At 27.8% G+C, this 18,225-nt stretch overlaps 1 protein-coding gene across 1 annotated transcript; it reads left to right on the top strand.

Annotated features, from left to right (window-relative positions):
• The first annotated feature begins 402 nt into the window (after positions 1–402).
• LOC139849940 (uncharacterized) lies at positions 403–18,014 on the top strand. Its single transcript, XM_071839549.1, has 14 exons — positions 403–499; positions 1,081–1,203; positions 1,410–1,541; positions 13,384–13,764; positions 13,880–13,892; positions 13,965–14,016; positions 14,113–14,395; positions 14,515–14,811; positions 15,108–15,393; positions 16,065–16,228; positions 16,287–16,610; positions 16,854–16,931; positions 17,049–17,120; positions 17,530–18,014. The coding sequence occupies exons 1-14, from the start codon at positions 403–405 to the stop codon at positions 18,012–18,014; spliced, it is 2,787 nt and encodes a 928-aa protein (XP_071695650.1).
• The last annotated feature ends 211 nt before the right edge of the window (positions 18,015–18,225 follow it).

The following is an 18,225-nucleotide window of genomic DNA, read 5'->3' on the forward strand; positions in this document are numbered from 1 at the left end:
GATTGTAAGTTTGTTTACCCCAACATAAATTACAACATAAATGTTTTTTTCGTAATACTATATACATGATGTATACCCATCATATGTAATCTAACTTATAATTGCACTGCAAATAAGTAACCAGATAATAAATATATTCTCCGTAAATACATAAGTATTATTTTTTTAAAAAAATCAAATTAAGATATATTTATATTTAATATTTAAATCGTTCAATTTAATTGAAAAACTACCTACAATCATGGAAAGGTTATACATATATTAAATTTTAAAACTTCCATCTCAAATTACTTCCATTAAATTTAAAATTTAAATGTTCTTATCATCATAATAATCCGCCTTCAATTTTGCATAGTTTACATTATCATCATTTTCAAATTGTTAACCTCTCTATTGTAAACAATGTCTCAACTCCACACTTCTAAGAGAAACGTATGTACAAAATGGAATTCTGCAAATGATTCTGACAAGGAAAACACCCCAACCCAACAATCAATTTGTACTTCTACAAGAACTCAATTTTGAATTTCACAATCAGGTAACGAATTAGGTAAAATCTGCTTCAATAAATAAAATTATGTTATGCCATTTATTATATGTTTCATTGTTCAATTACAGGTTGTAGATGCATATATTATTGTTAAATCTTGGTTACAGTATCATAATTTTAAACCATGCTGTTCTAATTCAATTTTAGAATACACCATCGTATAATGAAATTTATAATCTTATTCTATTTATGACTATTAAATCGTTGTACCTATAATTTTTCATATTGTTATTATGTTTATCATTAACTTTTTGTTTAGAAACATATCAAACATGTTCGACATTCAATTCGCCTAATACCCCTTCATCTCTTCAACCATTGTCAACAAATCATGTTCACCACTCATCTCAGCCATATTCAATTAGAACTCCACTGTCGTGTGTTACCAATGTCCAAGCATCTACAAGTCAATCACTTGGTAATCTCATGTTTTAATAAGTTATATTTACATGCTTTATCTTAAACTAATTATGTAATTATGTAATTTTAAAGTTAATCTGCTACATTTTATGTTTACACTTTGTATACAGTTTCTCTTAGAAAATCAAAGGTCAGCTATGAACCTAGACGCAGAGGACGCCCACCAAATTACACAAAACGCACTATTATACCTGTCTCATTCAACTTGGAAAATGTTGAACATAGTAACGCCGGTTTATTCTAATCTCATTTATTTCTTTACACTTATTAGACTTAATCATCCATTTAATATCACAGTGTAAAATTAACCTTCTACTTTCAACAATACACATACAAAATCTGATGATTGTCATTATTTTACATAAACAAATTATTTAAGAAAGTGATTTTTTATTATTAAGATCTTAACTGATGTTATTTTATATTATTTAATATTCAGGATCAACAAACATATCGCAGAACACTTCAGTTAACGCGCAACCTACACAAGGACGTCGTCGATCAAAATACAATAACATAAATCTGGAACCACTCTCAATTCAGTCGAATTCAACTCAAACTAATTTGTCAAGTATTATTATGCATATATTATTTCTATATTATATCTTTATATATATATATATATATATATATATATATATATATATATATATATATATATATATATATATATATATATATATATATATATATATTGTATATATAAATGTATTGTTATATACATATATATGTACACGATAAGCTATATTTTTTTCCCATTTAGTTGTCATATGTTAATCATTATAACATTTATAATATGTATATACAGGTACCGCTTACTCTGAACAAAGTGGAGGCTAAAGCAGTTGTAATCAAAAAACATATGTTTCAGGTTTGCATTACATTGTTACACAATCTTATATAACATGTTGTGACGACCCGGGAATTTCCGACTAAATTTAAACTTAACCTTTATATAATTTCGATACGATAAACAAAGTATGTAATGTTGAGTCTAGAAAATTTTGAAACGATGTTCATATATTCAATTGACCTTCGACTGCTTCCGACGATTCACGAACAATTGTGTATAACAAATATGTAAGTATATATATATATAAATATAAATATAAGTATCTATATAATATTTTGAGTCAATAAAATACCTTTAGACAATTAGAATTAAAAATGTAAAATAATAAATAGAATAATTAAAGATATATAAAAATATATATTATTGTGAATCTGTATATATATATATATATATATATATATATATGAATTCTATAAATAATTATTATATTGTAAAGTATAAATAGTAAATATTTAATATATATATATATATATATATATGTATTATACAATAATCAACTATGACATATTTAGTTACAAGTTAAAATAAATGTTATATTTAATTTCATTATATTAGAAATTAATATTAATATTATTATATTACTATTTAATAAAAGATACAAAATTTATACATTTACTTTGTTATAACCATTAGAAGTAAAATTATAATTTGAAGTTACTATGATTATTTGTTATTATTTTCTTTATTAATAATATTATTAGTATTATTATTATTATTTATAATTATTACTAATATAAGTATTATTGTTACTAAAATATTTATTAAGTATTAATAATAATTATATAGATTATATAAACTTAAACCGTGTAATCTGTTACCTGTATCAATCAAGAACTAATTAAATTCTGTATTTGTCCCTAAAGTGATTACTAGTCGACTGCAAAGCTTCACTAAACAACAATCTTGTTCAATTATATATAATACCTTTATCATAGCTGTGAAATATTAAATAAATAAAAAAAGAGTACGAATCTGTTTTAAATCTCAATCAATACTGTAGTTGATTTTTGTTTTGGTTGGAATTTGTTACAGGTATCCATCACTCCATTCCTCTAAATAATTCCTTACTAACTTCTTTCAAAAATCGAAAAACAGAATATATATATATATATATATATATATATATATATATATATATAACCGAGTATGTCCCTGTTCTTGTGTCATTTTTTCAAAAACTTTAAAAACGAATTAAACTTCAAAATCGTTAAGTGTAGTGTTGTTAGGATTCTTTTGTATAAACTATCTGTAAAGTCTCAGAGTTCAATTCATTGAATTGAATTCAAATTCTGGAGTCAAAGTGTTGATTTCAAAAGTCAAAGGATTCGTTCTTGGTAAAATTCGAAATCAGTTTGATGTTTTGAGTAAAATTGAAGATCCAGATAGTTTCTAGAAGTTGTTTAAAACTTATTTCATATTGTAATTATTATCTAAAACGCTCAAAAATTGTCAATTGAATTTCAAGTTCTTAGTGTTCATAATTGTGAGTAATAATAGTCAAAATTCGAATTCAATTTCAAAATGTGATAATGAGGTATTATTAGGAATCTTTTGTTTAAACTCTCTGTAAAATATCAACCTTCAATTCCTCCTTATTATTTCGAATTTAGGGGTCAAAGTAAGAATTTAAAAAAAAAATCAACGTCAGTGTTCATTGAAAAATTTGAAACTGTTTTAAAGCTTTCAGTAAAATTAATGATTTATAAACTTTCTAGGAGTGATTTATGATTTATCTTATGAAGAAATCATGGTCTAAAAGTGTTTGGATTTTAAAATCACCAACTGAGTTCATGTTCATCATAAAAACGATGCTGTAATCAAGTCTGTTTACTTTTTTTTATTATCTATTTTGATAATTCACTTACCATCTAAACGTTTCTTTTTCCGTTATAAGTTAATTTGGTAATTAGAGTATATGATTGTATTTGAGTATTGGTCGATTGTTTTGGTTTGAAGGAAGAAAAGGGTACAGAAACGATAGGAGTTAAATACATTCTTGTTACCAATTAAATCAGATAATCAGAAACAGAAGTATGGTTAGGGTGCTGTGTCGGTTAACGAGAGGTCTCGGGTTCGAGCCCGACTAGTGGCGTTTTTTTTATCCGAGCATTTTAAGGTAGTTCCTTATTAAAATTATTATTATTATTAAAATTATTATTATTATTATTATTATTATTATTATTATTATTATTATTATTATTATTATGGTTATTATTATTATTATTATTGTTGTTGTTGTTATTATTATTATTATTATTAGTATTATAATTATTATTATTATTATCATTTTTTTTATATACTAATATCATTAAGTATTAATACTATTATTATTATTATTAATATTAACATTATTATGATCATTAGAAATATTATTAAGTGTTATAAATATATAGATTAAAGATTTTGGAATAATATTATTTTGTCATTATTATTATTTGTAATATCATATTTATTATTAACATAAGTGCTATTATTATTAATATTATCATAATCGTTATTAGTAGTGTTATTATTAAAAATTATTATTTTTACAACTATATTATTATTATTACTATTATTTTTACTACTATTATCATTATTATTATTATTACAACTATACTAATATTAAAAGAATCATTAATAATAAAACTATCATTTTATCATTTTTATATCCAGATATTAGTATTATTATCTTCACTTTAGTAGTATTATAATTATTAATTTTACAAACAAAAGAGATTTATATATCAAAAGCATATTACATACTATATTTTTATATGAAATATTATTAACTACAATAAAAACTAAATTACATATAGGGTATAAAAATATTTTAAAGTATTATAAGTAATAATATAAACACATATATAAATATAAATATTAAATTTAATATATACATAACAATAAATTATCATTTAAAAATACATTATAATAAATATATATATACAACTTTGTTCGATTACAATTATATGTGTTAATATATATACAAATGATATAGGTTCGTGAATCCAAGGCCAACCCTGCATTGTTCAGTTTTATCATATGTATTTTTACTACAAAATACAATATGGTGAGTTTCATTTGCTCTCTTTTTAAATGCTTTTGCAATATATATTTTTAGGACTGAGAATACATGCGCTGCTTTTATAAATGTTTTGCGAAATAGACACAAGTAATCGAAACTACATTCTATGGTTGGATTATCAAATAGAATATGTCCCTTTTAGCTTGGTAGCCTAAGAATTAGGGAACAGACACCCTAATTGACGCGAATCCTAAAGGTAGATCTACGGGCACTAACTCCTCCCATATTGGAAAATGGTATGCTTTAGTACTTCGAGTTTATATTATACAGATGGATTTCTGTTTTGAGGATATTCTATATGCATGATGTTAATGTCGGTTACCAGGTGTTCAATCCATATGAATGATTTTTAAACACTTGCGAGTGTATGATTATTCAATAAAGGAAATCTTGTGGTCTATTTAAATAATGGAAATGATTGTTATGATAAACTAATGAACTCACCAACCTTTTGGTTGACACTTTAAAGCATGTTTATTCTCAGGTATGAAAGAAATCTTCCGTTGTGCATTTGCTCATGTTAGAGATATTACTTGGAGTCATTCATGACATATTTCAAAAGACGTTGCATTCAAGTCATTGAGTTCATCAAGAATATTATCAAGTCATTTATAGTTTAGATATATTATGAAATGGTATGCATGCCTGTCAACTTTCGATGAAATGAAAGTTTGTCTTTTAAAAACGAATGCAATGTTTGTAAAATGTATCATATAGAGGTCAAGTACCTCGCGATGTAACCAAATGTAATGTATTCATCCAGATGGATTAGGACTGGTCTCTACAGGTGGTATCAGATCGGTGGTCTTAGCGAACCAGGTCTTGCATTAGTGTGTCTAACTGATAGTTGTTTAGATGCATTAGTGGGTCTGGACTTCGACCGTGTCTGCATGTCAAAAGTTTTGCTTATCATTTAGTGTCGAAAATTATTTGCTTATCATCCTTAAAGTCTAGACACATCTTACTGCCTCTATTGCATAGACAGTGTATAGATAAATTCATATCTTAACGTATATGTTATTGTTACCTTTGCCTGACAGCTTCCGTAGATTCCTCCGTAATGTATGGGATTTTAGTATTATATATGCATATGTAAATTATGTATTACAGGGTACTAATCAACATCCTATAATCTATTTCTTATCGAAAATCCTTCATCTGATCGTACGAGATGAATCCCTCAACCAATTCGAATTCCTCGGATTCCGACAACTATTTCGATATGGAGTTTCACCTAAGCTCCGAAAGTAGTGTCCTAGAATGAATCAACCAATTCATTTGATGGGTTCGTAGCCTACTAAATCAATGGAGACAAAAAGAAGGCGATCCTTTCCATCAACCAAATTCACGTTTTGACGAAGAACCTGAAACACTTACCAGCGAACTAGTCCGAAACACCATTTTCACCCTCATTTCCCGAATATCTCGTCATGATTACATACTATCTCAGATTCTAAACCTTATTCATTCACTCGTTCTTACCGACAATCATCCCGAAGTAATCAAAGAAGTCAACGAACTTCGCGCTCAAGTAATTAATTTGGAAAACGTGGTGCAAAACCTACCAGCTTCAGCAACAGCACCGGCAACACCAGTACCACCAACAACCCAAGTTTCAACATCACGCACCTCAACATCTCATTCCATACCTCGAGTATAATCATCGTTCTACATCAATAATCTTCATTCAGTATGGCAATTATGTAATCTCTAATATTTTAGAGATTATATATTCTTGTTCTAACAATAAATCAAATGAGATTAATATCACATTAACTCATTAAATCCATGATTATATCTGAAGAAAATATATATGTATATATATTTTTATAAAGATTGTAATTAAAAATTCTTTCGTACAAACTGTTAATGGTGAAAATATTTTAACGGGTAAGTAATACCCGAGGAATATTTAGTTTTCACATTAGTAAGTTACACTGTACATTCTTCGAATCTGATTTAACAGTCATTTACAATCCTACTTACATCCATCGATATACGTATCCGTTCACTACAGAATAACCATTTTCATTCAATTTCATATTTGGATTTGACCTATCAGAATCCGACAAGTGGCATAATGAAGAAAACATTGGACAAAATAAAAATTTGTTAGAAACAAATAAATTAACTATGAGAAATTTTGTTAAGAATCCACAGTAACAAAATCCTAGCTAACTGTTCCTAGCTAACTGTTAATTCCTTATTGTACATTTAATTATCGCAATTTATTTTATCGCAATTTAATTCTCGCAATTTTATTTATTGTCATATACATTCTGTTATTTATTTTACGCACTTTATTTATCGTCATTTAAATACTGTTATTTACGCATTTTAAATATCGGGACACGTATACAAGGTTTTGACATATCATATCGACGCATTTATATATATTATTTGGAATAACCATAGACACTCTATATGCAGTAATGATAGAGTTAGCTATACAGGGTTGAGGTTGATTCTCAAATAATATATATAACTTGAGTTGTGATTGAGTCTGAGACATGTACACGGGTCACGATACGTATTAATTAATTCGAATATTATATATTAAACTATATATGAATTATTGGACTGTTAACTGTGGACTATCGACTGTGGACTAATAATATTGAACAATTAAAATGAATTAAAATATTGATTATAACATATGAAACTAAACATCTCTTCAAGTTTGCCACTTGATTTCATCTTAAACCTCATTTGTATCTTGACGATTACAATCTGCGTTCAAACCTTTCATGATTCTTGAAAACACCTCAATCGAGATGATGAACCAACCGCACTTCATCTACGAAAGAAAAGATTTATGCATATAGTCATGCACCTGAAAACACTCGGAACCTGAGTAAACGTTTAACACGTATCTGTGCTAACTCCGTTGGCATTGTTATTATCGAAAATAGCATTGCAATTCTTTTTCAAATTAGTCAATTTTGCCACAGCTCCAGCAAATTAACTTCGACTTTCATTCGAATTAGCCTTATTATAACCTCGATATATAAGTTTGCTTTTCGTCATCGTTACCGGGGAACTATTTATATTCCACCACATTAGCAGTAAACTTACCAGCAACTTCATTACTCATTGGCTTAAGTCTCTCCGAAGAACCATTATATTTGTTCGTTAAAACCCTATCATATACTCATCCGCATCTTGTAACGAGAATTGCCATACCAATTATCGAGAATTGGCAAATCAGTATTTTGAATCTCGCAGCATGTCTACAGCAACAGTTATATGCATACATATAACATTCATCTCCTAGAATTATGATCTTCAATTCTGAAATTGTAAAAAGCACTCAGTCTGCGAATTAATACTCTGAATTTTGAAAAAAAAAAACTGAATGAAAGAGCAGAAACTGTAGACAACCGTAACGGTCAAAAGTTTGATGATAAAGAATGAAGTGTTGGAAACGCTCAATAGAAAATTTAGTACCGAAAAGCGGATTATGCGAAACTATGAAGGAAACTGTGGACAAATCACAAAGAATAAACCTCCCTTCTAAGAATCTAAATGATTCAGTATCTGCCGAAGTCATTAACATATACTTTACTCCTGTCTCTACACTTTTACGGACGGTCTTCATCATCATCCATCGAAATTAGAAATTCTAAGATATCATCGTATCTTTCATTATAAATATCCTCGATATTTCTGAAGATACTTTCATAACTATTCTTACCTGAAATCTTTTATCTCTTAACAATATCGGTGTTGCATCAGAAAAGAAACTGCTTTAGTTTCTAAATTCTGAAAAATTCGAACTTAAAATATGAATGTTTTTGAAGTAGTGTTGGGAACTGAAGCATGAGTTAGTATAATATAATGACACTTGATCAACGTGATTATATTACAGTAAGTCATGCTGAGTTACTAATGGAACGTGATGATTCACAGACCATAACATCATCATGTGCCATGTTACCCGACTCTTACATTCTACTTAATCTCCAAACATATCAAGAACATATCTTTCTGATAGTTCTATCTTTTCTCTTGAATTCTGGTAATTTAACCAATCAAGATCGTGCTATTACAATTTCTCTCTGAGAACATTAGTTAGGTTCATTCAAAATTTCATATCTATAAATTCTGGACCACTATTCGCTTGACTTAAAGTCGGGAAGAGAAAACATAAGCATGGAACTCCAAAATATAAAAGAAATGAAGAGGGTGGATTTATAGTGAAATATCCGACAAAGCAATCGAAACAGATTATTGCATTTAACCAAAGAGAATCTTAATGTCCTTAATTACCGGAGAATCGAATCTTATTACAAAGATTTACCGTAAATCCCTTAAATTCCGGAAATCAACCGTGACTACGTCACCGGTAAAGACGAACCTGCATTTACTCATCTCACTCTTTTGTGACAGCTTCACTCGTACTCTTTACATGAATGATTTGTTTTATCCAAATCATTCACTGATGATAAAACTCTAAATTCCAGCTCGTGTGAGTCATGAAAACATACTTAATGTCAACCATGACCATTCCAATCAAATTTCGGGATGAAATTTCTTTAACGGGTAGGTACTGTGACGACCCGAGAATTTCCGACTAAATTTAAACTTAACCTTTATATTATTTCGATATGATAAACAAAGTATGTAATGTTGAGTCTAGAAAATTGTGAAACGATGTTCATATATTCAATTGACCTTCGACTGCTTCCGACGATTCACGAACAATTATGTATAACAAATATGTAAGTATATATATATATATATATATATATATATATATATATATATATATATATATATATATATATATATATATATATATATATATATATATATATATATAAAAGTATATATATAATATTTTGACTCAATAAAATACCTTTAGACAATTAGAATTAAAAATGTAAAATAATAAATAGAATAATTAACGATATATGAAAATATATATTATTTTGAATATGAATTCTATAAATAATTATTATATTATAAAGTATAAATAGTATATATATATATATATATATATATATATATATATATATATATATATATATATATATATATATATATATATATATATATATATTATACAATCATCAACTATGACATATTTAGTTACAAGTTAAAATAAATGTTATATTTAATTTCATTATATTAGATATTAATATTAATATTATTATATTACTATTTAATAAAAGATACAAAATTTATACATTTACTTTGTTATAACCATTAGAAGTAAAATTATAATTTGAAGTTACTATGATTATTTGTTATTATTTTCTTTATCAATAATATTATTAGTATTATTATTATTATTTATAATTATTACTAATATAAGTATTATTGTTACTAAAATATTTATTAAGTATTAATAATAATTATATAGATTATATAAACTTAAATCGTGTAATCTGTTACCTGTATCAATCAAGCTGTAATTAAATTCTGTATTTGTCCCTAAAGTGATTACTAGTCAACTGCAAAGCTTCACTAAACAACAATCTTGTTCAATTATATATAATACCTTTATCATAGCTGTGAAATATTAAATAAATAAATAAAAAGAGTACGAATCTGTTTTAAATCTCAATCAATACTGTAGTTGAATTTGTTTTGGTCGGAATTTGTTACAGGTATCCATCACTCCATTATTCTAAATAATTCCTTACTAACTTCTTTCAGAAATCGAAAAACAGAAAAAAAATATATATATATATATACATATAACCGAGTATGTCCCTGTTCTTGTGTCATTTTTTTCAAAAACTTTAAAAACGAATTAAACTTCAAAATCCGTAAGTGTAGTGTTGTTAGGATTCTTTTGCTTAAACTATCTGTAAAGTCTCAGAGTTCAATTCATTGAATTGAATTCAAATTCTGGAGTCAAAGTGTCGATTTCAAAAGTCAAAGGATTCGTTCTTGGTAAAATTCGAAATCAGTTTGATGTTTTGAGTAAAATTGAAGATCCAGATAGTTTTTAGAAGTTGTTTAAAACTTATTTCATATTGTAATTATTATCTAAAATGCTCAAAAATTGTCAATTGAATTTCAAGTTCTTAGTGTTCATAATTGTGAGTAACAATAGTCAAAATTCGAATTCAATTTCAAAATGTGATAATGAGGTATTATTAGGAATCTTTTGTTTAAACTCTCTGTAAAATATCAACTTTCAATTCCTCCTTATCATTTCGAATTTAGGGGTCAAAGTAAGAATTTAAAAAAAAATAAACTTCAGTGTTCATTGAAAAATTTGAAACTGTTTTAAAGCTTTCAGTAAAATTAATGATTTATAAACTTTCTAGGAGTGATTTATGATTTATCTTATGAAGAAATCACGGTCTAAAAGTGTTTGGATTTTAAAATCACCAACTGAGTTCATGTTCATCATAAAAATGATGTTGTAATCAAGTATGTTTAATTTTTTTTATCTGTTTTGATAATTCACTTACCATCTAAACGTTTCTGTTTCTGTTATAAATTAATTTGGTAATTAGAGTATATGATTGTATTTGAGTATTGGTCGATTGTTTTGGTTTGAAGGAAGAAAAGGGTACAGAAACGATAGGAGTTAAATACATCTTTGTTACCAATTAAATCAGATAATCAGAAACAGAAGTATGGTTAGGGTGATGTGTTAGTTAACGAGAGGTCTCAGGTTCGAGCCCGACTAGTGGCGATTTTTTTTATCCGAGCATTTTAAGGTAGTTCCTTATTAAAATTATTATTATTATTATTATTATTATTATTATTATTATTATTATTATTATTATTATTATTATTATTATTATGGTTATATTATTATTATTATTGTTGTTATTATTATTATTAATATTATAATTATTATTATTATTATCATTTTTTTATATACTAATATCATTAAGTATTAATACTATTATTATTAATATTAACATTATTATGATCATTAGAAATATTATTAAGTGTTATAAATATATAGATTAAAGATTTTGGAATAATATTATTTTGTCATTATTATTATTTGTAATATCATATTTATTATTAACATAAGTGCTATTATTATTAATATTATCATAATCATTATTAGTAGTGTTATTATTAAAAATTATTATTTTTACAACTATATTATTATTATTACTATTATTTTTACTACTATTATCATTATCATTATTATTATTATTACAACTATACTAATATTAAAAGAATCATTAATAATAAAACTATCATTTTATCATTTTTATATCCAGATATTAGTATTATTATCCTCACTTTAGTAGTATTATAATTATTAATTTTACAAACAAAAGAGATTTATATATCAAAAGCATATTACATACTATATTTTTATATGAAATATTATTAACTACAATAAAAACTAAATTACATATAGGGTATATAAATATTTTAAAGTATTATAAGTAATAATATAAACACATATATAAATATAAATATTAAATTTAATATATACATAACAATAAATTATCATTTAAAAATACATTATAATAAATATATATATACAACTTTGTTCGATTACAATTATATGTGTTAATATATATACAAATGATATAGGTTCGTGAATCCAAGGCCAACCCTACATTGTTCAGTTTTATCATATGTATTTTTACTACAAAATACAATATGGTGAGTTTCATTTGCTCCCTTTTTAAATGCTTTTGCAATATATATTTTTGGGACTGAGAATACATGCGCTGCTTTTATAAATGTTTTACGAAATAGACACAAGTAATCGAAACTACATTCTATGGTTGGATTATCAAATAGAATATGCCCCTTTTAGCTTGGTAGCCTAAGAATTAGGGAACAGACACCCTAATTGACGTGAATCCTAAAGGTAGATCTACGGGCACTAACTCCCCCATACTGGAAAATGGTATGCTTTAGTACTTCGAGTTTATATTATACAGATGGATTTCTGTTTTGGGGATATTCTATATGCATGATGTTAATGTCGGTTACCAGGTGTTCAATCCATATGAATGATTTGTAAACACTTGCGAGTGTATGATTATTGAAAAAAGGAAATCTTGTGGTCTATTTAAATAATGGAAATGATTGTTATGATAAACTAATGAACTCACCAACCTTTTGGTTGACACTTTAAAGCATGTTTATTCTCAGGTATGAAAGAAATCTTTCGCTGTGCATTTTCTCATTTTAGAAATATTACTTGGAGTCATTCATGACATATTTCAAAAGACGTTTATTCGAGTCATTGAATTCATCAAGAATATTATCAAGTCATTTATAGTTTAGATATATTATGAAATGGTATGCATGCCTGTCAACTTTTGATGAAATGAAAGTTTGTCTTTTAAAAACGAATGCAATGTTTGTAAAATGTATCATATAGAGGTCAAGTACCTCGCGATGTAACCAAATATAATGTATTCATCCAGATGGATTAGGACGTGTCTCTACACATGTCTAATATGAATCCATAATAACTATTTAACATCTAACTAAATTAAATGAAACATACATATTATTATAATTTAAACAATTGATTTTACATTATTTTAGACTACAAGGACAATGGAGATCCAACTTTTGTATGTAACGTTTGGAATGCTAAACTTTGGAGATCAGAGGCACTGCGTGGTAATAGAGGTTTAAAGAAACAAGTTTATTCTCTATGTTGCTATAACTCAAAAGTTGAGATTCCGCTATTAGAACAACCACCACCGTTATTATTAAACCTCTACAAAGGGAATTGTGAAAAAAGTCAAAATTTCATTGAGAATATAAGGCGATATAATATGATGTTCAGCTTCACATCCATAGGTGGTAAAGTAGATCACAAAATTAACTCCGGACGTGGCCCATATGTTTATAGAATGTGTGGACAAAATTATCACTTAGCAGGTAGTGTGCTCCCAGATGAAGGAGATGAACCTACGTTTTGTCAGCTTTATATATATGACACGGCAAATGAAGCAAAAATCAGAATTAATGCATATAGGTAATAACATTTTATTCCTTTTTGTTTAAAATTATATTAATTTTTTTATATAATTAGGTTCACATTTTATGTACGTGTCGTAAGTATAGTTTCTAATTTTTGTTATACGTAATCATGTATCATTTATTTCAAATTAATGCAGTTCTTCCACCTCAAAAAATGTGTCCACTCCGTTTTCCTTAGAATTTCAGATGGTACACGAACTCAAGGGTTTGTTAGACTGTGTGAACCCGTTGGTTGAGAAATTTTGTATGGCAAGAGACAGGTTTTAGTTTAACCCACATGAACAGATCAGGATTAGGCTTATTGGTCGTAGAGATAAAGATGGTCGTACTTATAATCTACCAACGACAGACGAAGTTGCGGCCATTATAGTAGGTGATATTGATGGTAGAGCTGACAAACGAGATATTATATTGGAGACTAAATTGAAGCAGTTGCAACGTATTAGTGAGTACCATCCATCTTACTTGGCACTACAATACCCGTTGTTATTTCCGTATGCTAAAGATGGCTATATGCTTGATACTTACCATAGAGGGATTGAAAGTCAAGATGTTTCTGGTCATTCACGTTTAACCTTAAGGGAATTCTTTGCATTTCATTACAAAGTCGTGTTGGTGAAGTTTTCTTATTACTTATCTCAAGGAAGTTGTTACAGCAATTCATTGTTGATGCATATACTATGGTAGAAAATGCTAGATTGTCATATCTCCGTAAAAACCAAAAAATCCTGAGAGTTACAGATTTGAATAACTTGTATGACGCAGACGAGGCTAGTCAGGATGGAGTTTCTGAAATGAGATGTCGTATAATACTTTCTTCGTCTTTTACTGGTGGAGCTAGATATATGCATCAAAATTATTTGGATGCAATGGCTATTGTTAGGGCATATGGATATCCTGATCTGTTTATAACGTTTACTTGCAATCCTAAGTGGCTAGAAATTGTTAGATTTGTTGAATCAGAGGATTTAAAACGGAAGACAGGCCAGATATAATTACTCGCATATTTAAGATAAAATTAGAATCTCTAATTTATCAAATAAAGGTTAAAAAAATGTTCGGACCTGTCGTTGCCCGTAAGATACTTTTTAATTATTTTTGTAATTCATCTTCTTACATTTATACTATTTGTTTACATTATATACTATTCTTATTTATCACCTTTTTACTACATAATTAAATGTTGTTTTTTCTTTTTTCTTTAATTGTAGTTGTCTACGTAGTTGAATTTTAAAAAAGTGGACTTCCACACTGTCACATATGTATTTTTCTCGACAAAGATCACAAACTCCCCAATCCTTCAGACATCGATCGAGTTATTACAGCTGAAATTCCAAACAAGGATGGAGATCCTGAATTGTATGAGCTTGTGTCTGATTTTATGATACACGGTCCATGTGGACCGGATCATCCTGGATGTCCTTGCATGCAAATAGGAAAATGTTCAAAGCATTTTCCCAAGGATTTTGCATTAGAGAAGCGTGTTGATGGAGATGCATACCCAATCTATAGGAGACGAGATGATGGTAATTATATTATGAAAGGTGACAAGAAGTTGGATTGCAGGTTAGTTAATGTAATAAGTATTCTTTTATATTTATAAAAATCAACATATATTTTACAATAAATAAGGCTTTTTTTTAAATATGAATCATATATTTAAATGTTGCAAAATTAGAAATGTTGTACTATATTATACAAAATTAGTAAAACAGGAGGTTGGAACTCCGGTTTGTCACTTTTTAAACAAAAATGGAGTTTGAACTCCGTCTTGCGTAACGAAGTTTTGTTTTAAATGATCATAGATGCAGAAATATAAGCAGAGAGAATCCAATGCGTAGTTCCTAACTATGCTTTTGGGTAATAAATGACAAAGTGTAGTTCCAAAATCCGGTTTTACTAATTCTGTAAAACATTTATTAAGATTTCTATATTTGCAACATTTAATTGTTTTAATACTATTTAACAAAAAAAATCAATATTTGAAAACTTGTATCTTTATGTATTTCTATATTTTACCGATCAACCCATAATTTATAATCCTTTGATAGTTTTTTATAATATTGCTTTTATTTTGACTTATAGAATTGCATTGTTTTTCCTGTAATTGCATACATATTTATATGACATAACATCTATGAGTATCGTTTATGATTCAAACATAAGGTTTACACATCTATAATATTACTATAACTTAAAAATATATAAAAAGTTAACAACATTTTTTTTTCTTTCAGGAATGTGGTTCCGTACAATAAGACCCTATTGAAACAGTATCGTGCACACATAAATGTAGAATGGTGCAATCAGCTTGGAGCGATTAAGTATCTTTTCAAGTATATTAATAAAGGCCCAGATAGAATAACAATGGCAGTAGAACGTTCGTGTGATAGCAATATAGGTAAAAAAAAAGTAGAGAGATGAAATTGCTGAGTATTTTAGTTGTCGTTACGTTTTAGCATGTGAGGCGTCGTGGAGACTATTCAATTATGAAATTCTTTATAGAACTCCTATTGTATATAGACTACAATTCCATCGACCCAATCATCAACCTATATATTTTGATGGAGATGAAGATATTGAAGATGTATTGACAAAACCATCTGTTGGAACGTCCATGTTCTTAGAGTGGATGGAGTGTAACAAACATGATGCAAATTCCCGTCCATTAACGTACGTTGAGTTTCCAAGATATTATGTATGGAAAGATGATATTAGAAAATGGACAAAAAGAATTGGACAGAGAACTGTTGGTCGCATTAATTTTGTGCCTCCAAAGTCAGGTGAGTCGTATTATCTCCGAATACTCCTAAATAAAGTTAGGGGACCTACTTGTTTTGAAGACATAAGAACTGTTGATAATAAGGTTTATGATACGTTCAAAGATGCTTGTTTTGCCTTAGGACTACTCTCCGATGACTCTGAGTATATTGCTTCATTGAAAGAGACACATGAATGGGCATCATGAGAGTTTTGTCATCAATTATTTGTTTCTTTGATAACTTCTGATAGTTTATGTTTCCCAGATAGAGTTTGGACAGCAACAAAAGATCTACTCTCAGATGATCTTAAACATGAATGTCCACCGCATTTGAAATTAAATGGTAAGGATTTTTCATTTATAAGCAATGTTTATCAAAATAATTTTTATGATTGTTAAGTAAGTTCAAAAATTTTATGTATCTCATATTAATAATAAATTTTTAAACATAATGTTGCAGATACAAATCAATTGAGAGAAGTTCTGTACAATCTGTCTCTTGTTAAGATAGAAAAAATGCTGAATAGTTCTGGTAGTAGCTTAAAAAAAATCCCAAATATGCCTTTTCCAGATTATCATTACATAAGTCATTCTTGCAACATGCTTATGCATGACGAAATGGGGATATTGAAGCTATGGAACAGGAATATCTTTCCAGCCACTCCAGACTAATAGAAGAATAGCAAAACGTATACCAAATGATACTAGATTCTGTAGATAATGATGATTATGGTTTATTTTTTTATATGGATATGGTGGAACTGGGAAGACATTTGTTTGGAAAACACTTGATGCAGCTATTCGTTCACGTGGCGACATTGTAATTAATGTTGCCTCTAGTGGTATCGCAGCTTTATTACTTACTGGTGGATGCACAGCTCATTCACGATTTACAATTCCAATAAATATTCTTGAAGATTCATTTTGTTCTATCTAACCAGATAGTGAATTGGCAGCACTATTGAACAAGGCGAAGCTAATCATTTGGGATGAAGCTCCTTTGATGCACATACACTGTTTTGAGGCCTTTGATTGTAAAATGAGAGATATAATAAGATCGCCTAATAAAGACCCGCCTTTTGGAGGAAAGGTTGTAGTCTTTGGTGGTGATTTTCATCAGATTCTACCTGTTATACAAAAAGGAACAAGAGCTGAAATTGTTGACGCTTCCATTCATTCTTCACACTTGTGGAAGCATTGCAAAGTTTTGAGACTTACTAAAAATATGCGTCTTATTTCTGGTAGTGATGATAACCATAGAAAAGAGTTAAGTGAATTTGCGGATTGGATTTTAAAAATAGGAGAAGGAAAAATTAATGAACCGAATGATGGTGAAGCTGATGTCACGTTTCCTAGAGATGTATTACTCACCCCGGATTCCAATCATGTTGAAGCAAAGTTAAACAAGGTTTGTCATTCTTATTAGTATTCATACTAAATTGAAATGAGTTGCTACATTTCTTCCATGTCTTTTCAAAAATTTTTACATTTCTTCCATGTCTTTTCAATTTTTTTTTAGTATTATCATCTTGTCATTGTGTACATAGGTGTTGTCATGCTCACCCTTATCATGTCTTGATGTTCATACAACTAACACTTATAATTGGTACAAATTTTTAAGAATAAAATTGTAAATC

Source organism: Rutidosis leptorrhynchoides, chromosome 5 (assembly GCF_046630445.1).
Source record: "Rutidosis leptorrhynchoides isolate AG116_Rl617_1_P2 chromosome 5, CSIRO_AGI_Rlap_v1, whole genome shotgun sequence".
Lineage (NCBI taxonomy): Eukaryota > Viridiplantae > Streptophyta > Magnoliopsida > Asterales > Asteraceae > Rutidosis > Rutidosis leptorrhynchoides.

What these genes read in the sequence shown, in the direction of transcription:
- LOC139849940 (XM_071839549.1), top strand. Translation starts at nt 403, where the DNA reads ATGTCTCAACTCCACACTTCTAAGAGAAACGTATGTACAAAATGGAAT. An exon ending in AACTCAAACTAATTTGTCAA is followed by an intron (nt 1,542 to 13,383) that starts GTATTATTATGC and finishes ACATTATTTTAG; the next exon opens with ACTACAAGGACAATGGAGAT. An exon ending in GGATTTAAAACGGAAGACAG is followed by an intron (nt 14,812 to 15,107) that starts GCCAGATATAAT and finishes TTCTCGACAAAG; the next exon opens with ATCACAAACTCCCCAATCCT.